The sequence below is a fragment of the Sander vitreus genome, chromosome 12 (genome assembly GCF_031162955.1).
Source record: "Sander vitreus isolate 19-12246 chromosome 12, sanVit1, whole genome shotgun sequence".
Lineage (NCBI taxonomy): Eukaryota > Metazoa > Chordata > Actinopteri > Perciformes > Percidae > Sander > Sander vitreus.
Genome location: NC_135866.1, coordinates 17,543,946 through 17,565,851, shown reverse-complemented (window position 1 = coordinate 17,565,851; position 21,906 = coordinate 17,543,946). Strand labels below are relative to the sequence as shown.

The 21,906-nt window shown below is 38.9% G+C and overlaps 1 protein-coding gene across 1 annotated transcript in view; it reads left to right on the top strand.

Annotated features, from left to right (window-relative positions):
* The first annotated feature begins 2,436 nt into the window (after positions 1–2,436).
* LOC144526277 (dynein axonemal heavy chain 8-like) overlaps positions 2,437–21,906 on the top strand; it is a 39,266-nt gene continuing 19,796 nt past the window's right edge. The window contains exons 1-36 of the mRNA XM_078263640.1: positions 2,437–2,481; positions 2,617–2,751; positions 4,518–4,602; positions 4,746–4,897; positions 5,440–5,626; positions 5,869–6,032; positions 6,361–6,537; positions 6,964–7,077; positions 9,156–9,263; positions 9,348–9,449; positions 9,566–9,712; positions 9,797–9,994; positions 10,125–10,201; positions 10,310–10,409; positions 10,506–10,625; positions 10,722–10,857; positions 10,970–11,157; positions 11,243–11,323; positions 11,705–11,821; positions 12,014–12,133; positions 12,764–12,902; positions 13,032–13,138; positions 13,229–13,335; positions 13,409–13,514; positions 13,648–13,771; positions 17,591–17,763; positions 17,878–18,004; positions 18,604–18,839; positions 19,225–19,329; positions 19,425–19,538; positions 19,634–19,696; positions 20,291–20,391; positions 20,530–20,667; positions 20,901–21,141; positions 21,252–21,451; positions 21,733–21,886. Of these exons, the coding sequence (XP_078119766.1) occupies positions 2,437–2,481; positions 2,617–2,751; positions 4,518–4,602; positions 4,746–4,897; positions 5,440–5,626; positions 5,869–6,032; positions 6,361–6,537; positions 6,964–7,077; positions 9,156–9,263; positions 9,348–9,449; positions 9,566–9,712; positions 9,797–9,994; positions 10,125–10,201; positions 10,310–10,409; positions 10,506–10,625; positions 10,722–10,857; positions 10,970–11,157; positions 11,243–11,323; positions 11,705–11,821; positions 12,014–12,133; positions 12,764–12,902; positions 13,032–13,138; positions 13,229–13,335; positions 13,409–13,514; positions 13,648–13,771; positions 17,591–17,763; positions 17,878–18,004; positions 18,604–18,839; positions 19,225–19,329; positions 19,425–19,538; positions 19,634–19,696; positions 20,291–20,391; positions 20,530–20,667; positions 20,901–21,141; positions 21,252–21,451; positions 21,733–21,886 (4,788 nt within the window). The remainder of the gene's footprint in view (positions 2,482–2,616; positions 2,752–4,517; positions 4,603–4,745; positions 4,898–5,439; positions 5,627–5,868; positions 6,033–6,360; positions 6,538–6,963; positions 7,078–9,155; positions 9,264–9,347; positions 9,450–9,565; positions 9,713–9,796; positions 9,995–10,124; positions 10,202–10,309; positions 10,410–10,505; positions 10,626–10,721; positions 10,858–10,969; positions 11,158–11,242; positions 11,324–11,704; positions 11,822–12,013; positions 12,134–12,763; positions 12,903–13,031; positions 13,139–13,228; positions 13,336–13,408; positions 13,515–13,647; positions 13,772–17,590; positions 17,764–17,877; positions 18,005–18,603; positions 18,840–19,224; positions 19,330–19,424; positions 19,539–19,633; positions 19,697–20,290; positions 20,392–20,529; positions 20,668–20,900; positions 21,142–21,251; positions 21,452–21,732; positions 21,887–21,906) is intronic.

Genomic DNA, 21,906 nt, shown 5'->3' with positions numbered 1-21,906 from the left:
AACAAACAAAGTCTTTCAGGTAAGTGGGAGGCTTCCTGATTCTGGCAGGAAAACGTCTCTCACACACTGGAGTCTGCTGACTGGGGTCACACTGGACTTTAGGTGTGACAGGAGCATGTACCACGTCATGAACAGTGCTCTCAGGTGCTGGATCAGTTATGTTGGTGTTTCAGGAGCCACAAGCGCTGGTACCTGTTTCTTCGCAGGGAGCCCCTGGGCGTCTCGACAATGTAGGACCTTAGCGTGCCAGCTGTAGATACCACTGTGCTTCTCTCCATCATGTCCTTGACCCACACATGATCGCCAGGTTGAAGGTGTGGCATGTCACGTGGTCTGTGTCGATTTTGAACACTGCATTGTTGTTATCCACATTTATGCCTGTCATCCATGGACTGGGGTTTGCATCAGCTGACAGTGAACCCAGAAATGCAACATCCTCATCAGTGTCTTCATTTGCTGTAGCTACATGTATTTCACACATCTTTTTCGTTTTGCACACTCTGGCACATAATGACCCTTTTCTTGCAGTTATTGCACATTAACTCTTTAGCTGAACATTGTTGCAGGCTACGCCCTTTTGCATCACCACATCTTTTGCATTGTGTGTGTCTTTCCTGCTGTCTGTCTGCCTATATTGCGGTTTACTTGTTTTGAACGTGCGCTGCCGTGCACACTGTCGAGCTGCGTGTTGGAGATATCCGCTCTAAAGTTCATTTTAAGCATTTCTTATTGCTTCTTCACCTGCTCACTTTGTCGAGCTGTGTTAATTGCTTTCTCTAGCGTCAGTTCAGGATCCAGTTGTAACTGTTCTGAAAGGCGTTTATCTCTCAGAACCCTATCTCTCACCATTTCACCATGCAGAGCCCCGTATCCACAGTGCTCCGCTAGGTAATGCAGCGCTGTGTGAAAGCTGTGAGCCGACTCACCCATTTCTTTGTCTTTGATTAAACTTTGTCCTCTCGAAGATCACATTTCTGCGTGTTACGAAGCGAGCATCCAACTTTCTCTTGACCGTGTCGTACTCACTCGCCTCCTCGGGGCTGAGGTGCAGAGAAACCAGTATATCCTCCGCCTCCGCCTCCTCTCCCATGGTGTAGCTAGCTAAATCAGCGCATCCACTTGCTTTTCATCTGATTGCGTGTCTAATCCAGGCGCGATGCGAAATCTTTCTTATCCACTAGCTAGTCCAGTCTTCAGCTTTGAACGTGAATTTATCTGGTGGAGAGACTTGGAACTCATTCATGTCGTCGCATTGTGACAATATGGTTTAGCGCGGTCTCTAAACTAGACTTTGTTTAATTCTACCTTAACGTGTACTTTTGTCTTCTGACACCATGCTCGATGGCTTATAGGGGCACTGGAGCCTATCTGGAAGCTCTAGCTACATAAGAACCACACAGCAACCTGTTAACCCACGACTTTATTGACCCTCCTTTCAACTGTCACCTGCGCTGGCGCTGCACAAGGTTCCTACCCTCGTATGTCCTAATACTACAACAAGCACCCCAAAATTCAGGGAAAGGCCATCAGCAAAATGAAAGTTAGATAGGAACGTTGAGATTGAAACTAATGTCGGGTATCTTTTGCATGTAATCTCTCGCGCTAACGGCCAAAGCGCGTGGCATCAGTGTTTTCAACGGCAACAGTTGATAACGGCTGGATTTTGAAAAACTTCATTGTCAGCGGTCAAGAAACACCAACGAGTTTTTTCTACTATCTAACTTAACGTTACTTGGAAAACAGAAACCGCACCGATGGGCATCTTTAATTGTATCGGTGACTGAGTTTAGGTGAGAGCAAAAAAATGATATTGCAAAGTTAAAAAGAGGTAGCTAAGATACAGCTAGGCTAACAGCAAACGGACTCTGAGATGGTTTGCTAACGGTTAATGTTAGCTAGCTAGCTAGCTAGCTAGTTATCACAATGTCAACGCTAGCATCGGGTTAATTAGTTGATGTTAATTAATGCTAACCTTGCGTTAATAACCGAAACGAATTAAGCAACTTTTACAATAAAATAACTTAGGTTAGCTTTTACTTGTATTTAACTTTAGTTAGCTCAGGGGAACGTTAGCTAGCTAGCTACGTTTTCAACACAAATATGCCTTCGCAACGGTACATGAACGTTAGCTGAACGTTAACCACCCGTTAAATGTAACGTCAATCCCGTCAACTGTCATCATAAATGTCAGCTGAAAAACTGCCATATTTTAGTGAAAAAAATACACTAATTTATCATCTTATTGATATTTCCACCTCTTAGGGGCTTCATCAAAGTGTCACTGTGTGCATTTGCTTGCGTGGTCTGCTAAACTTAATAACAGGCGTTTTGTTCATAAGGCTCCAGCACTAGCTAGAGACTGGCTAATTATGTTTTTATTTTTTATTTCATCTAACAGAGAATACGCAGAAGGTGGTGATATTGCCAGAGCCCTTTATGATGGATGCATATGATTCAAATGCAAACAAGCATGAATCTCAGGTAACATTAAATTAATTTGACACCCTTACATGCTGGCTTACAGAATACAATTAAACAAATCCATTTAACTTATGGTAAAGCTGTTTTACATGTGCAAGTACTATTACTACTATTTACAACACTTGTTTTCCTCAGGCCAAATACAAGCAGGCAAGAGAAGAGCGAAAGATGCTCCTCAACACTGCACACAACTACATGATTGACATTCTGGCTGACAGGCTGTCCTTGGAGCCAATAGCAGTAGAGGAATTTATTTTAGATTCTTCATCTGTGAGTTTTTCCTCATGAGTTTTGACAATCAATGTGCAAAAAAATGGAGTCCCAATGGTTATGGACAGTTTGGTCTTCCATGTGGCCATAATCAGGTCTCTGAACAAAATAAATGAGAAAGCCAAGACCCCAAATTGATATAAAAAGATCCTTTTTGCATCTGGTGTACCTTCTCATTTTACCATCCAGATGGAAACTGAGCATTTTTTTTAAATTATTATTATTATTGGCACGAGTAAGTTCACGTTTTGATTTTACTCTGTTTGAACATAATATACATGATGGCATGGTTGGATGGTTTATGATTCCAATATTGTTGCAAACAGCCTACACATCATATTAGTGCATATTTCAGTTTGCCACCATGTCTTTTTGTTACTAAAGTACCACTGGAAGATACAGAAGATAAGTGTGCTTCACATCTATAGTTTGGTAGACTCCATGGGATTTGGGGGTAAAGTTGCAACATTGTTGCATTTTTCATATGGTTCGGCAGCTGACAAGACAGCGAGTGAAGGAGAAAGCGGGCCCTGATGAGAGAGAGATTATGATGTGTTGTCACACAGATGACGAGCAATGTATGAATCGTCATTATAGGTTATGGATTTGGAAGTTATCATCCCTTAAATCATTATATAAGTCCGTAAATTGTGTGCAAGGTTGAAATTGCAAGCAAGTTAATGCACTGTTTTTTGGTTCACTTCCTATATTTGGGTCGAATTGCATTCTTACTTAAATTGACCTGAACTCTAGTGCACTTGGAAGGGAACCGAGACTCCTGCTTTCAAGCGGACCAGAGTTCGGTTTTTTTGTCCACACTTGCTTTCACACCACCCCAAACACACCTGACTATCCGACGAAGCGCTTTTAGGTCGTGACACACTAACCCGATAATCGGCCGTTGGACAGTCTGGCGAGGTCAGTGACTCGAGTCTGTTCGGTGTGTTCCGTGCTGTCGTCCGTTGAGGGGCTGTCGGCCTTCATTTTGGCCGATTTGACATGTTGAATCGGAAGGCGGGCACTGCCGGCAGTCGGACTCAAATGACCCATCTGATTGGTAGAGTGCTAACCCGGAAACGGGGAGCGGAATGAGCGTGACTAGAGTCTCTCAAAATCGGACGAAAATCTTTTAAACTGACCTTTATCGATCTGAAATGAAGACAGATTCAGCAACTGCATGGCCTATTTCTCGCTTAAAATGTTTTCAGAAACACGTTTCGGTGAACTAATTTAGTAAAATATGAGATCGTATTCTGAGCAAGCCGCCATGACAGTCTGTCTTTGAATTTCCGGAGAAACCAGACCCACGTGACGTGTTCGTCCAATCAGCTGATTAGCAGATTAGCGTTGCCTGCTGTTATGGAGACGTATTACGTCTCGTTGCTTTGGTGTGTTCCGAGGCACTTTTTTGACCAACTCAGGGAGACTGATCAGTCCAACTGCCTTTTCTGCCGAGGGTCGGCCATCTGGTTGGTGTGTCTGGGCCTTTAGGGTTTGGTTCAAATGGCCCAAAGTGCTCAGTTGTGATGTAAAAGAAACCTTACACAGGGTGTGGATAAAAATGTGCACTCTGTATTTCTGGTGTCAATTCATGACATACTGTAGCACAGTACTGTTGTGGCACTCTTTGCTCTTGAATTTAGGAAGAAGTTTTCATTTTCATAAATGTTTCTATCTTAGATGACAGGAACATTGGTTTTTTTGGTTGAATGTCTTTCATGCCTATGTTACTTTATTATGTCTTTATTTGTTTTCTTGCTCAATAGCTGGCTGCTTTTGATAATTTCTTCGCCAAAGGAGGTTGTAAAACCATTTCCTTTGTGTATCAAGAGTGTGAAGTCCCAGGAATAGGTAGGAATACTTGTATTGCATAATTGATTGTATTTGTCCCCATAATGGTAAATATTTAAAGTCTGGTATATATTATCTATATCTGTTGTACAGGTCCATTACAGTTTTTTATCTCATCAAAAACCATATGGATTTAATTGCAGAATGTGGACGCTCATATCCTGGGACTACCAAAGGGGGAAAAATATTGAGGCTGTTTTTAGCCAATCTGTCTCAGACATGTCTTACAGGCATTTGCTGCACTTTCACAAGGACCAGAGTGGACATTCCTGTGAATTTTGAAAACATACATGAGGTAAGACATTCCTTAATGTGTTCTTAAAAGTTGTGTGTTTTTGTAATTAGTTTTTGTGTGATAAGCACATGTTTTCGTTGAATGATTGTATTTAAATAGTCAAATAAAATCACTGTTGAATGTGCATATCAGTCAGAATTATTATTAATGTGCTAAAGGAGGTTGTTGCTTGCCTTTAAAATATACTGATTTCACATGTAGGCCTACCTCTCCTTTTTTAGAGGAAAAACTAATAATGAATTGTGTGCTAAAATAGCAATATGTAACAGTTAACAATTAATGTATGTTAAAATGCCTTTACTTACTATTTAACAAAACAGCTAATTGTACTCATGAGCCTTTCAACCATTCAGATGAAGCTAATCAGCATTACCTGTATTATTTTGGGAAAAGTTGGCAAATATTGTCATTCAAAACAGGTCTTGCATAACTTACAAATATGCTCACAGCTGATGACCATGTAACTGGCACTGAGCTAGTCTTTACTTCTTTGCCATTTGATTTTGTGAAGTAATGGATGATATTGTCTTGATGCTTTGTAGGAGATCTTCTTTTCAATGGTTGATGCCAGAGAGGGCCTCCTGAAAGCAACAAGGAATGCCTACAACTTCCTGCTACCAGCTCTTGACGCTGCACAAAACTGGGGTGTCTTAGATAAGTCTAGACATGGAGGAAAATTTAAAAAGAACTTCAAGTACACAATGAAACGTTTCCTTAGCTCTTTAGATGGTTAGTAATTATTTTTATTATTAATATTTATTTTATTATTATAATTTTTTAATCTGTCAAGTTTTGATGTTTAGAAGACATAACAGTAACATGTCTTCAACATTATTTGGCAAGTCATACTTAATTGCTTTAAAATTGTCATTTGTTCCATTATCTGTTAACAATGATATTGTTGTAACCAAATGATGATCATTAAGTACATTTCATAATCTTGTACTCTGTCTTTCTTGTTTGTACCCCAGACATTCAGATGAGCAATGAGAGTATAGTTCATCTGAATGCAGTCACAGATATTGACTTTTCTAAATTGGCCTCCCTTGACGATATGAAAGTTGCAGCTTCCAATTCTGACATGGTGCATCGGCTGGAAGAAATTCTGATGCAATGGTATAAGAAAATCGAGCAGGTTGGTAACTTTTATTTTTGTTATTATTAACTAAAAGGCAGTCACATTTCAAACAGTAACAGGATCTCTCCCAGTGTCAAAGTTTAGAGAACTAAGACAAACAATACAATGTCATTAAGAGCATATTTATGGTCTATGCAGTTGGTCCAAAATATAAATGGAAACTGCAGATAGCTTTAGACACTAAACATTTTCCATAGTTAATTAATCCATATTTTGAAATGTTAAAGCTGATTACTTCCTAAATTAATCTCATTGTAGATTAATTGATTGAATTGCTGCTCTGTAAAAGGAAATTGTAACCATTCTCTGCATCCATAATCATCAGGTCCTGATAGAAAGTGATCAGTTAAGGAAAGGGGTTGATTCTGCAGGGCCATTAAGTGAGTTGGAACACTGGAAAAAAATGTCTTTACGGTTCAACTCCATCATCAATCACATCAAAGGCCCAGAGTGTAAGGCAGTGGTAATGGTGCTCCATATCAGCCATTCCAAGATTATGAAGGTAAGGAAGCTTGAGTGTTAAACTTCAACAAAGTAATAGCTAAAGAAGTTATTATACAGCATTTTAACAGGTTTTGATGAATCTGACTACAGTTTGATGTGTGTAAAGACGCAATGTGACTAACTGATTCCGTTTAAAATAATAAGTGCAAATTATATGATAGAAAATGTTATTGTTGCATGAGCTATAGTAATGGATGAAAAATGCAAATTGATCATCGATAACTCTTGTCTAAAGACATTTTACCATTTGTTGTCCTTAGTTTTTATCTGCAATCTGAACATTACTCGGCTACAGTAATTTGTGAAGGGCATTTAACGGACGAGGATTTCCTAAATTTTTTTATATATTAATAATAATCCAAAACGTGTTGTTCTTAAACTTGTCTTTTCAAAATGTAACCTTTACATGCATGCACCTATGTAGATGTGGAGGGTGCTGGATGCCACGATAACAGATCGCGCCAATGAAGCAAAAGACAATGTAAAATTCCTTTACACACTGGAGAAAGTCTGTCAACCTCTTTACAACAGTGACCCGGTATGTATGTATAGTCAATAATTGGATGTGATAAATACCTAGTCATGTCTATGTAATTCTATACATACAGTAATATGTAGAAACACAATTCAGCAACAATATATTAAAATAGCAGATTAAAAGAAGTATTTCAAAAAATAATTACCCAAGTGTTAAGGACCTAGGTTGTAAATGGATTTCCGTTCATTTTAGAAATGTGTGTCATTTTGTAGTGCTTTTTACTTTCTACAGTAAGGATTAATTACAACCTCGACTGAAATATTTACATAAAGCAAGATAAAACGTATTGAACATGCATTGTCACCAACCAACAACTACCATCGTGCATTGCGCATGACATCAATCCAAATTAGTTTTTGATAACTGACAATAACACACTGTTGATGTAGAATTCCCTGTATAGTGAGTAATTGAACTATTTCAGATGCAGCCCATGTGTAGCAGGTGTAGGTTAAACCTTAGATACACTGACCTCTAGTGGACATCAGGTTAAAATTAAAGACACAGTAACTATATTTATACCTCTTTCACACCAGGGACATGGTCAGACCGGGCTATCTGACCTGTGTTGAACCCTTCTTTTGTCAATTCAAAACCGAGCCAGTCAACACGTGTTGATACGACCAGGGTCACAACCCGGGAGCAATGGCGGGGGGTTTACATGTCCTTTTCAGTGGCATAATCCAGTCCAGCTGTAATAGTGTTTTGTAACCTATTAAAGTTCCTCATTATGCAGTATATATTAAAAGATAAAAATAACAACCACAGTTAACTTTAATATTCAGGGTTCATATGTTTTGAAAAAAACTGGAAAAGTTATGGAATTTGAAAAATGCTAATTCCAGGCCTGGAAAGGTTTTGGAAACATAAAAAGACCCAGAAAGTTTTGGAAACGTCATGGATTTTTTTTTTTAACACAGCATAATAATATGTGATTAATCAATGTATTTTCACGTCGTCTTAACCTCAACGTTCTATTCGGGGCGCGATATTACGAATCCCACTATGAACCACATAAATTGTCATTCATTTTATTGTTAAACCTCTGAGGGTAAACTTTAACACAGATTTTTATTCTTATTGTATAATATCGACTGACATTTTCAGGAATACATAGTCATGGAAATTTGCCAAAAAGTCATGGAAAAGTATTGGTTAAAATGCGTATGAATCCTGAATATTAAAAAAATACTGAGCTGGTTTGGCTTGTAATATTATGATTACTTCATTTCAAACAACATTTCAACATCAAAACACAACCCCAGACTTTATGGGTTTGGGGGTTTAATTATGCAGTGTTGTCACATGTATACATATTAAGTGGCTTTCTTACCCCAATTTTTAATCATAGAATAGAATGCATTTTATTGTACTGCTGGACTGTGGTTGTAACTGTAATTTTGATAGCAGCATTAAAATTAGATAGAAAGTAAAGACAAAAACATGACATAACAGTTATGATTTATGCAAAGCATTTGACATGATATGCACGACCCCATCACATGTAACGTTAATGCCATCATTTCTGCTTGGAATGGCGTTTCTTCCCTTGCCTGTCCGACCGGAGCTGGAGGAAAGCGGACCAGATTAGTCTTGTTATGCTATCATCCACTACGTTGTCTCTCACTGTCCCGGTCATCTGCCCCTTAATTTCTTCCTCACCATAGACTGCCAGGAGCTCCCGCTCCTCAAGGTCTTGATACATTTCCATATGGTTCGAATAGTCAATCACCTCCAATGTAGCTAAAACCATGCTGCTGCCATCGCACTTTTTTTTTTTTCTTCATATTTTTTGCACTGTTTGTTCCTGAGCTACTTAGGGATCCTGGTTGTGTGCTATTCACATTAAAATTGGCCCACGTCAACGCAGGTTAACCCTTTCAAACATAAAGTCAACCCTGGATGAGTTCTCGGTGTGATAGTGGTATAAGAGTCAATGGATTTATTGGTAATATTAAACATTTTGCATGTAGGAACTTTTAAGTACATCATGTATTAAGGTGAGTTTGTTGCATTTTTCAAAGTACTTGTTCAGTAGAAGTTTAATAATATAGATATACATGGATGTGTGATTTCAGGTCACTATGATGAAAAGCGTGCAGAACGTCATCAATGCCATTCAAATGATTTACAGTGTTTCACTGTGCTACAATACCAGTGAAAAGATATCTTCACTGTTCATCAAAGTAAGTGTATTTAGTGTCAGAAAAATATAAGCTGTGTTCAGGAAATTTAAGGACCCAATTTACTTTGTAAATAAAAAATTTCAGGTGACAAATCAGATGGTTACTGCGTGCAGATCATATATTACTGACAATGGCACATGTCTAATATGGGACCAAGATGCTGATACCATTGTCAAGAAAATGCAGGTGATGATGACACCTACCTATATGAATAACGTCTGTGGTATCATTGGTTAGTCTTTAATATAGCACATGTTGACATTAGCATGCAAGTGTTTTCATTCATCTTTTATTTTTGGCAGGACTGTATCTGCTTATATCAGGAGTATCAGTCTTGCTTCCAGAAAACAAAGAAACAAACAATGGAAAGACCTGGAAAGAGGTCCTTTGAGGTTTCAGAAATGCAGATTTTTTGCAAGTTTGAGGCCTTCTGCAAGCAACTCGTAAAGGTGCAGTCCACGCTAACTTTTTATATTTGAATCCCACTGTTACCATAAGCATTGCCAAGTAACTATAAGCATTATCTATTTTAGATCAAACAAATAATTACAGTGTTCAAGATGTTCGGATCTCTTGGAAAATCAAATATTGAGGGCATTGAGATTCTGGCCAGACAATTCCACACTGTATCCATGAATCTGAAAAGGAAGCAGTATGATATGTTGGCTCCAAGGACAGTTGAATTCGAAACAGATTTTGCTAAGTTTATGGCTCAAATCGGCCACATTGAGGTGTGTATAGTTTCCTTCTGTTTACAATATGTGGTGTAGGTAGCTTCTATCTTCTCCCTCTCTCTTAAATGTTAAGTATTGTTTCCAATATAGATGGTCATTTTCAAATTTTGGCTATCATTATCTACAGAACCAGCTCCGGACCTTTATGAGTTCATGCTTCTCAAATATCATCTCATCTCAGCAAGCTCTGTCCTTAATACAGCGGTCAGTATAAGATAGTATAATAATAATAATATAATAAAAAGATTATACTGTACAATTATGTATTTAAACTCGATGATTTGACATAATCAGAAAATTCTTAATCTCTAGTTTTCAGAGGCTGAACATTCCCTGTCTTGACACAGAAATTTCCAACCTTTTGGGTCTAATTCTTCAACATTATGCCTCGGAAGTAGAGTTTGTGAAAAAGGTATCCCATTTTCATAAATGTTAAGTTATTGTCAAATATAGACTTAGGTGTTTTTTATGAAATTAACAGATCTACTTATGTTAATTTTCTCTGCAGCTATTTGACAAACAAAGAGACGACCCCCCATTAGCAAGAAACATGCCTCCTGTGGCAGGAAGGATTGGTTGGGTCAAGCACCTCTACCAAAAAATAGAGGAACCCATCTCATACATAAAAGCAAGCCTACATTTCTCCCACCAAAACAACCAAAATACTTTATTATTGTACTAATATGTTTTAACGTTGATTTAATGTATCTGTTGTCAATAACAGAAAAATACTGACATCTTGTGCAGCCCTGAGGGACAAGATGTGGTCAAAATGTACAATCAAACTGCAGCTGCGTTTGTCAAGTTTGAATCTGTTTACCACAGAGCGTGGATGATTGAAGTGTCGAAACTAGATTATGGTTGGTTTTCTGGCTCTGACACCCTGACATCTGATGCCTTAGATGACACACAATGCCCTTTGTTATTGATATAAATTTAAAATACTTTCTCCCCAATTCTGCTTTATAACAGTCTTGAATATTACTCTGCTGGTTCGTCACCCAAAGACTGGAAAATTTGTTGTCAACTTTGATCCTAAAGTAACTGAGGTCATTCGGGAGGCAAAGTGTTTGTTAAAGATGGGTCTGGAGGTTCCAAAGCAGGCTTTGCGTCTGGTCAAGTTGGAAAGCAAAATAAACACCAATCACCTCCGACTACAGGTACATTTGAAACATAGTCTTTCACAGATGGATAGTTAGCTTAATATAAAATGACTTGTATGTCTTTTTTTTTTTTTTTTTATAGACCATTTTGGCAGATTATGAGTCTACTTGTGAGAACATTCCTGTGGACTTTGCCAGCCTGATGGCTTCAAAAATAAAAAATGTAAGCGGTTTTAAAACAGTACATTTAATGTAGAACATTTATCTAAATCATAAAATATCAAAACGGTGAAGAGTAACACATATCATGTTCTCATAAATGTAAACATATAGTTCAACTCATGATACAAGCCACAAGTCAGTGTAAACAAACACAAGTTTCTTCAAGTGTTTCTTGCTTAGTTGTTCAACATAAACAATTGTCCTTTCTGTGGGAAAATGTATAAACCTGCAAATATGAAGCAGTGTGAATAAGAGTGGAACTAGCTTAATCAGATTTTATTTTTATGGCTTTTGTGTTTTAAAGAGTTAACTATTACTTAATTCACCAATGCTTCCAGAGTTGCTAATGTTTTCAGCTATTATGTTTTTGGTTAATTGCAAGGTGGAATCTGTTCTTCGCCATGGGTCGGTGCTGCTCACCTGGTCATCCTTCCTCCTGGACAAGTTCTTCCAAAATGTTGACACTGCTTTGTTTGAGCTCAAACATCTTGTAAAAAAGGTATATTACTGAATAAAAGCACTGACCAAAATGCTAGCTATCATTCCTTCTCAGATATAGATATGAATACTGCTATTGTGGATTTGCAATGTAAAAAATGACAGCTTGGCAATATCCAGTCAACAACCCAAAAATACTATTGCTCAAGGGCCATGTTTTTAGGTGCCATGTTTTTTTTTGTTTTTTTTTCAGTTGCAGGATATCTGTAAGATACACATTGATGATGTCCTTAAAGACATCTCAGAAACTGTGCTGATTGAGCTCCCCGAAAGTGATGCGTCTTCAGTGCAGCACCTGATTGACCGCAATGAGGTATGGATGCATACTTTTTCTGAACCCTTTTCATCCTCCAAATTAAAACACAAAGGAAAAATTGAATTGCTAATATTTTTCCATCGAATGAGTTCTTAAAGTGCCTATAATCAATCTTTTTTATAATGTATGAAATGACATTGTGAAAACAACGTGGCAATGTGAAACGGCTTTGTAGTGATGAACCTACAGAGATTCATCATCACCCAAATCTGCAGCTCCCCTCTGCTTTACGGAGCTCTATACAGAGTTTCAGGGCATTGTTTAGCTGTTCTGCCAGCAACGTTACTGTTTTGGTTCACTCTCACTGCTCTCATTGTATTGTTTTCAGCTGAAATAACCCCAAAAAACCCCTGGACAGGAACATCATGCAGACCAAGTTAGCGAGTTAGTTTGTAAACATAGTGGAGCATTTAGCAGTTAAAAACCATTGATAGTTGATGGAGACCAAAAACCGAGCAAAGAGAGTGAATATTGGACTTACATTAATCAGGTGGCCAGAAACATGACTACAAATAATAATGTTGCTCTGTAACTACTGGATGTGTAAATAAGCAACTGTTTGTTTCAAAGAAATTATGAATTATGTCTTGTTCACTAATCCACTCAATTTATATATATATTTTTTAGAATCAATGTAAGGAGTGGGCAAACACATTGGACTACAAATGTAGTCGTGTTAGAGAAGCAGTGAAGGAGCTGGGTAATGTATTCAGTGCCATTTATGAATCAAAAGGCACCAAGAAGACGGTTGAGGAGCCAGTTTCAGGTGCTCTTAAGTCCCAGTTTTAAGTCTTGCACACAAGTGGAAATAATATAGAAAAGAACAGTCATACTCACCAAAAATTGAAAAATGTTAGATGTATGTGCTTTTTTTTTCACCCTTGGAACATTTTAGGACGCCGGAGTGTGACTTTCTCAGGAGAGAGCCAGAAGACCCTTAATGAGGATGAGGGAATGAATTTAGAAGGTCCATATAGAGATAAAGCAATCAAATTTGAGAAGGTATGTATGCTTACCAACACCAAAACATAGTTCTTAGATACAGTATATCAACAAATATGTAAATGTTTCAAATAAAAATCTTAATTTCAGGAGTTTAAGAAGCTTTATGAATACTTCAGTGCAAGGGTATTAGATGCACTGGTCAAGACAACCAAGCTATCTCTGGAGACCCTGAAAAGGAGAATTTCTGGCACTATGTAAGTATGTCTGTGTTATTCACTATGTATAAAAAAGGCCAATATCTAAGAGAAACGATATGATCTCTTACAGCTCGACATCAATAAATGGGAATTTTAGTACCTACCAGAAGTCAAAGTCTGAAATTAAGATGGTCTCGCTTATAAAATGTGAAGTCCAGCTGGTTATACCCAACGTGGTGAGTTTCTGCTACTCATTGTTGACTGATTCCACTTCACACTAGTTACCTTAGGGGAGATGGATAATTTAGAATTCCTTGCCAATATTGTTAAACAGAAAATGTTGTTTCTCTGTCTGGTATTTGTCGTCAGGTAATGATTCCCACTGAAGATGAGATCCAACAGGCCATAAATCGACTAATTGACTTGGTGTTGGAAATTAGCAAGGGCATTGCATGGCAGTGGGAGTACAGTCAAAGTGGCACAAAGAACAAAGGTAAGTCATTATCAACATGCACATGAATAAAAAAAAAAAACGTTTGGACGAATGCTTCACTTACGAGCTGTCTGGTCCCGAATTTCAAAACGGATCAACACTTGTTTGGATAAACTTTACCTTATTTTACAAAAATAATTCACCGAAATGTGTTTCTGTAAAAAAAATTCTGCAAGTGAAAAGCAATGCAGTTGCTAAATCTGTCTTTATTTTAAATTGACAACGATCAGGGAACCTATTATGCTTTTCCGTATTTTCTGTCATATCTATAATGTTACAATGTCGAATTTTCATGTTAAACGTGGCCAAAGCTTTAAATAATGAGGTAAACCTATTTCAGAGAAATCCTAGTGAGCAAAACATCAGATTTCCCAATGTTATAAACACTACGCTTTCAATGTTTTTTTTTTCTACTCTCGGCTCTGTGTCACATCACACTGAGCTGGGTTTCTATGATTGGTCAGCTGCTTAAGGCAGGCAACTGAAGTTCTTTTTTTAGGCTAACGTTTATTGTCATAAGTACTGTAGTTACATGCTAACGCCAGAGAAGCTGTAATCTTGGCTACCAATGTTGTTTATTTCGCCCCAATTTTGGGTCACATTACTCCTGGAACATGTCCGGTTGTGTAGTATTTGGTTTAAAAGCCTTTATTTGCGATTTCTGATGGTAGAAGGTGCTTCTATATTCTATTACTGTTACTGCTAACTATAGTAGTTGCATGCTAACATGAGCAGGTTCCTCTCTCCTCCTCCTGAAGTCAATAATCAGCTCTTTTGTTTTGGTGGAGTTAAGTGCCAGGTTATGGTCAGTGCACCACACAGCCAGTTTTTGAACTTCATCCCTGTAGGCAGACTCGTCGTTGTTCTGTATCAGCCCCACCACAGTCGTGTCGTCTGCAAACTTGATGATCCAGTTTGTGCTATAGGTCGGTGTGCAGTCATAGGTGTACAGTATGTACAGGATGGGACTCAGTACACAACCTTGAGGTGCTCCAGTGTTGAGCGTCAGGACTGGGGAGTGATAGGACCCTAACCTGACAGCCTGTGGCCGGTCTGTTAAGAAGTCCCTGATCCATTTGCAGGTGTTGGTGTTCACACCCAGGTCACGTAGTTTGTCCACCATTCTGCTGGGGATGATCGTGTTGAATGCGGAACTAAAGTCCGCAAACGGCACCCTCACATATGAGCCGGGGCTCTCCAGGTGAGTCAGAGCAGAATGCAGAGCTGCGTTGATGGCGTCCTCTGTCAACCTGTTGGCCCTGTATGCAAACTGATGTTGGTCCAGTGTGGGTGGGAGTGAAGACTTGATGTGGGCCAGGACCAGCTTCTCAAAACACTTCATCACAGTTAAAGTGAGAGCAACAGATCTGTAGTCATTCAGGCAGGTGATGGTGGCAGTATTGAAGCATCTTGGGACAGCGCATGTTGACAGAGAGAGATTAAAGATATCATGTAATACCTCTGCCAGCTGATCTGCACAGTCCCGCAGCACTTTTCCTGGGATGCCATCTGGGCCAGCAGCCTTCCTGGGGTTGACACTGCGGAGTACTCTCCTGACATCCTCTGTGCTCACAGTGGGTGCCAGGTCGTTGGTGTTCGCTCTGAGTGCAGGCGCAGACGCAGGCTCTACTTCAGTCAACTCAAAGCGGGCGAAGAAGTGGTTGAGCTCCTCAGCTAACGAGTTGCTGCTGTTGCTGGTGGTTGGTCCCTTATTACCCTTGTATTTGGTGAGTTGCTGAATACCCTGCCAAACACGTCGAGGGTCCCTCTCATTGAAGTGGCCCTCCAGTTTTTTCCCATAGTCTGCTTTTTCCTCTTTGATGGCACTATTCAGGTTGGATCTGGCCGTGCTGTACATCTCTTCATTGCCAGATCTGAAGGTTGAGTTACTTTCTCTCAACAGTTTTTTGACATCACTGTTCATCCATGGTTTGCTGTTTGGATAGCACCTGACCTCTCTATCGACAGTGACGTTGTTGATACAGTACTGTATGTATAGCATGACTGTGGATGTGTAGTCTGTAATATCCTGATTTGCAAAAAGATCCCACTGGGTGCGCTCAAAAGAGAGAAACGGGGATAGGTGGTCAGACTGGCCAAGGTGAGGGAGGGGGAGACTTTGTATCCATCCCTGATGTTGCTATATACATGATCCAATGTGTTTTGACCGCTCGTCTGACATGTAACATGCTGGTAGAATTTAGGGAAGACCGTTTTTAGATTTGCCTGGTTGAAGTCCCCAGCCACAATGAAAATCCTGTCAGGGTGCGCAGTCTGCTGTTTACAGATGGTTGTTAGCAGAGTGTTCAGTGCTAGCCAGGTGCCAACCCATGTGTGACGTCACCCATTGGTTTGTGGATATCTGCTATGAGTCGTCGAGATGCCATTACGGGTGCAGCCATCCTGGTTGCGGATGTGACGATTTTAGACAAGAGGGAGGAGCTGCTTACACACTATGTTACGTTGCACACTTTCACTGGCAATCACATCATAGCCACGCCCTAAAACACCCCCTGATTTATCGCTGATTTTAAAATCAACGACACCATAATTAAAAAAATTTACATCATTCTGTGTTGCAGAAGACTTAAAACTAGTGATTGAGACCATAAACTCATTATGAAAATGTTTACTGAGGTAATAAATCAAGTGAGAAGTGGGACACTTTCTCATAGACTCCTTTTGCAACCGCACGTGTCGCCCCCTGCTGGAATTCAGATAGAATGCAGGTTTAAGGCACTTCTGCATTTGCAGCACTTCGCCGAACTGGATGGTTTGTCCATTAATATTTACAGTCAATGGTGCTAGCTTGACATTAGCGCTTGGTGGAATGTAAACCGCCATAATGATAATGACCATGAACTCCCGTGGCAGATACAAGGGATGACATTTCAATGTTATGAACTCCAAGTCTGGTGAACAATGCCTCTCAGTGACGGTTGAGTTAGTGCACCATTCGTTATAGGAGTATATGCATAATCCCCCTCCTCTGCTCTTACCGCAGTCGCTGCTCCTGTTGGCCCGTTGCGTTGTGCAGCCAGTTAGGCTGATAGCCTCGTCCGGGATCCCCGCATGCAGCCAAGTCTCAGTTATCACCATAATCAAACCGGTTTGCACAGTTTTGTGTTCCGTGTTGATCAGTTCCAGTTCATCCATTTTGTTGCTGAGCGATCGGGCGTTCGCCAGAAAGATGCTTGGGAGCGTCGGTCTGTGAGGAGCTTTCTTTAGCCTGGCATGAATGCCGGCTCAACAGCCGGCACTTCTGCCTCCTTTCTCTGCACCGCCTCGTGCGCCATGAGTCCGGTATGGTAATCCACTGGGACCCCGCTGGTCAGATGATCTCTGGTGGAATATAGTTGCTGTGGAAGTTACTGGTGAGATCTAATTCCTCACTGACCCCATCCTTAAAAGATCTTGACGGTTGTATGTCGAGGCGCTGGTCAACATAAAGATGAACAAAACAGACAAACATAACCACATCGGGGAGGGCAAAGCCACTGCATATGTGTGCGCCGCCATCTTGCCCTAAGTAAATAACAATGAATCTTCTTAAATTTAAACCAAGAATATATGATAATAATATATGAAGTTAGTTGATATAGTATGATAGATTTGTTTAGTTTTAAGAATAGTCCAAATGTATTATTTAATCATTTTTTATCTGACAGTATATAATAAAAGTCTTCTGATATGGCCAATATCAATCTAAGTTGTGTACCACTCTTAAAAATGCCCTTTTTGTTTGTGAACATGATTAGTTTTATTAATCTTATTACTTACACATTTTTGTGTATTTCCCTGTTTGTGATGATCTCATAGGCGGAGAAAAAGAGAATTTCTATCACAGAGTTGTTGAACACAAGGACATCAAAAAAGCTCTGGTCATTCTTAAATATGAGGTCAGCTCCCAGAGAGGACAAGCAACTGATGTTCTGAAGCAGTTCAATCCTTTCAGAGGGATCTGGGATGAGGACAGGAACCTCAAAGTCAAGGTTTGTTTTCCTGGGAACATGTTCTTGTTTTGACTTTTGAATGAACATACATGTATGTTTTCCAATAATAATAATAATAATAACCATATCATGTTTATCTTAACTTTTATAAAGGAATTCATGGACAGCAATCCATCTTTGATCCAGATCAAATCTGAAATCCAGCACTACGACTCAATTGAACAAGAAGTTGGTGATATTAAACCCATCATTGTTTTGGGGTCTAGTGAATTGTCAACAGGTAAGGTAGCTGTAATGTGTTCTAGACAGCAACCAGATGAATTTATATTATTTATACATTTATAAATAATACTTTTTTTACTACATATTACAACGTGTGCTGCTGGGTCAAATTCCACTCAAAAATAGAGAGATGGTCAAAGCTTTACAGCACACCGCCAGAGGAAGGAGCTAAAGCTTTAGAGTTTCCCACTATTGCAGTTAGCAGTGGCTATTTGGAGCATGATTGCCTGTACATGTCATTGCAATCCAGTCAATGATGAGACATTTACTCAAAACCAAAATGTTAATCTTGTGGTGGTGCTCGGAGGGGAAAACATAATAGAATGTACCACAAATATTTGTACAAAATATAATGGCAATGCATATACTCTTTGGTCAAGATATTTCTGTCTGGACCAAAGTGGTGGACCGACTGACCAACATTGCTGTCATCATTTTTACCAACAAGAAACCTTCTGACCCAAGAAGCAACATCCTCTTTGTCATGGGACACATTTTATTTTATAGCAAAATGTTTTAGTTGGTTATGACCACTTGTAGGTTATGCCTGGTTTGAGAACTGTGTTCTGCACTGTAAATTGTATCTCTTGTAAACAGAGCCATTGAAGAAGGCCTTGATAGCTGAGACCAAAGCCTGGAAGAAACTGTTGTGCAAGTACCTAAAGGAGAAGTACAAAAAGAAAATGATTGACACCAGCATACATACTAATAAATACCTCATACAACTATCTCATCCTGTGGCTAATCTGGAAGATGTGCGTCGTGCCATGGGGGCCCTGTCTAAGCTTCGAGATGCTGAAATACAAACGGATATGACATTGATTTCCATTGAGGTGTGAATATCACATATTATATTTGTTTTCAAGAATATAGTAGGTTAATTCCAGTCTATAACTGCAATGTTTATATGATCATGTACTGACTAATAATAGAACTGCTTCAAAAAAGGCTGAGGACTAGGTTTCCAGACTTAAAATCTGGACAAATCGTGAAAACGTGATTGTTGAAAGAAATAAAAATGACAAGAGCAATTTGGAGTTAGGCATTGTAAGGGACAAGAAATACACAATGAACTGAGTAAATTGCTGGCTTTGCATGATCTATGCAACATTATCAGTTTGAAGTTATACATCATTTTCCTTGATAAGTTAGCCCTGCAGTTTGATTTATCTAGTTGTCAAATAACTATCTAATGATCATGTTACACGTGTTTTACAGGAAGCGTTTGAAATTTTGACTAAATATGAAGCAGAGGTGACTAAAAGAGAAGCAGAGGGGGTCTACAATCTGAGGCATTTATTCACAAAGCTTCAGTCTAAAGCGGTTAGTATTATTATATTCATGCCTTTATTTGCTTTGGAATCTTATGTGTTCTTTTGTAACTCAGCTGTGATCTTGGTTTTTCCTGACTGTCGCAGAGATCAGCGCAAGATGATCTTGTTCGTATGCAGCCCAAGTTCAAACAAAACCTTCTAGAGTGTGTGGCCATTTTCCAAAATAACGTTGGCACCTTTGTGAAACAATATGATTCAGTAAGTAATCTGTGAATCTGTAAGTTTCCTCAGTGTTTGTAAGTTTTAAAATCAATCAATTTAAATGAATAAATTAATTACATGGTCTGTTTTAGGAAGGCCCAATGGCTGATGGAATCGCCCCCCAGGAAGCCAGCTGCAGGCTCCAGATCTGTCAGGTAACATTGTGGATGGATTTAATAACATCCTATATTGGTCAATGTTGGATGCATGTAAAGTATTTAAATAAGTAGGAAAGCAATACTGCATATAGTATGTACACACTAAAGACATTTCAGTTTGAGTTTAAGATTTATTAAAAATGTAAAAACTGTAATTTCTACGTCAATCAGACTTAAATGTAACAAGAAAAAAATGTCTTACTTACTTACTGTGTCTTTCTGATACAGTGTTTGACATGTCCTTGCTCTTTATAAGTGTACATTGTATCCTCTCATAATACCCCAAACCAAGAAGTTCAATGCAAAAGTATCAGAGGTGATAAATGAGCAGGGTATAAAAATGCATGTGAATTTGTGTTATAAACACAAACATTTATCCATATCCACAGTCTTTTTGTTTTTGTTTTGCCCTTTTGGTGTATACCCTCCTGTTTTTACCTCTTATGAGTTTCTCCTATTGTCAGCAATTGATTTTGTTTTAAGTCGTTGTTTTTCTGCAAACTAAAATACAAAAATATATCAGGATTTTCTCTGAGATAAGTTTATCTTGCATATTTAATACAGACCTTTTTATATTTTTATTTTATTCAGACTCGATTTGAAGAACTGTGGAGAAATTTCACGACATATACCTCTGGAGAGCAGCTTCTTGGCTTGCCTGTTACAGATTATGACTGCCTGCAAAAGAAAAAGTGTGTGACCACTCTATAAAACGTACCCTACATTACCAAAGCAATGGGAATTTGATGCAATACTTAGCAATAGTGTTAATCTTTGTGGTAATTTATAATGTAATTAGACTAATATATGATTTCCTATGGTTACCTTAGAAAAGAGCTTGATCTGCTACAGAAACTCTATGGCCTATATGATGCAGTGATGAGTAAGATTAGAGGGTACTTTGGAATCCTGTGGACAGATGTGGATATTGAGAAGATCAATGCAGAACTTTTGGAATTTCAGAACAGGTAATACAAGTATTTCTGCTCATTAATACTACAATTTGCTATGTACTGTGATTTTTTTTATATGATCAACATCAACTTGGCTTTTGGTTAGGCATGTGCCAATATGAAAAACTTTCCAAATGAATACAATATTATCTCTATAATTGCTGTAAAAAGGTGAACAAGGTAGTTCAAATCAAAACTGTTTGTATATTTATTCAGACAAATACATCAACACTTATCCCTATTTTTAGGTGCCGAAAGCTACCCAAAGGATTGAAGGACTGGCAAGCCTTCCAAGACCTGAAGAAGACAATTGATGATTTCAGTGAGTCATGCCCTCTGCTTGAGATGATGGCAAACAAGTCTATGATGAGGAGACACTGGGACCGGATTACAGACCTGACTGGGCACCAATTTGAGGTGGAGTCTGATACCTTTACACTGCAGAACATCATGGAAGCACCTCTGTTGAAGTACAAGGACGATATTGAGGTTTGCTGGCAGTTTGGATATTGGGGTTGCAACCTGCCCTAATCTCTAGTTACAATATGTTATCTTATTGTGTTGTTCAACCTCCTAAGATTGGCTTTTTGCATATGTAGGACATCTGCATATCATCCGTGAAGGAGAAGGATATTGAGGCCAAGTTGTCTCAAGTGAAAGAAGTGTGGTCCGCCCAGATCCTGAACTTGATGACATTTAAGGATAGAGGAGAACTGATGCTGAAGGGGACAGATACAGTAGAGATCCTCACCATGCTGGAGGATAGTATGATGGTGTTGGGGTCACTGCTGAGCAACAGGTATAGCAAAGCAAACACTGACTTGTAATTATCAACTAATGAAATTTGAAAACATTGACCACAATCAATAGTTAACACAAAGTAGGAAAATGGATTGAGGCCATAAAAAGAAAAGACTGCTACTAGACTGATGTGACCCATCAGATGTTTCAAAGAGGGAAATAAAGTATTGATGCAGACAGTTTTGGTTCTATTTATTCAAAGTATCATTTCAGATGTAGTGCCCACACAATGTATTGTGCTGTCTTAAGGAATGTGTGTCTTTGTCTGCCTTTTTATAGGTACAGTGCTTTCTATAAAGCAGAGATCCAGGACTGGGTAACAAAGCTTTCAACATCAACTGATGTCATTGAACAGTGGGTTATTGTGCAAAACCTGTGGATTTATTTGGAGGCTGTGTTTGTTGGGGGTGACATCGCCAAAGACCTGCCACAGGTATAGTTTTTTTATCTTTA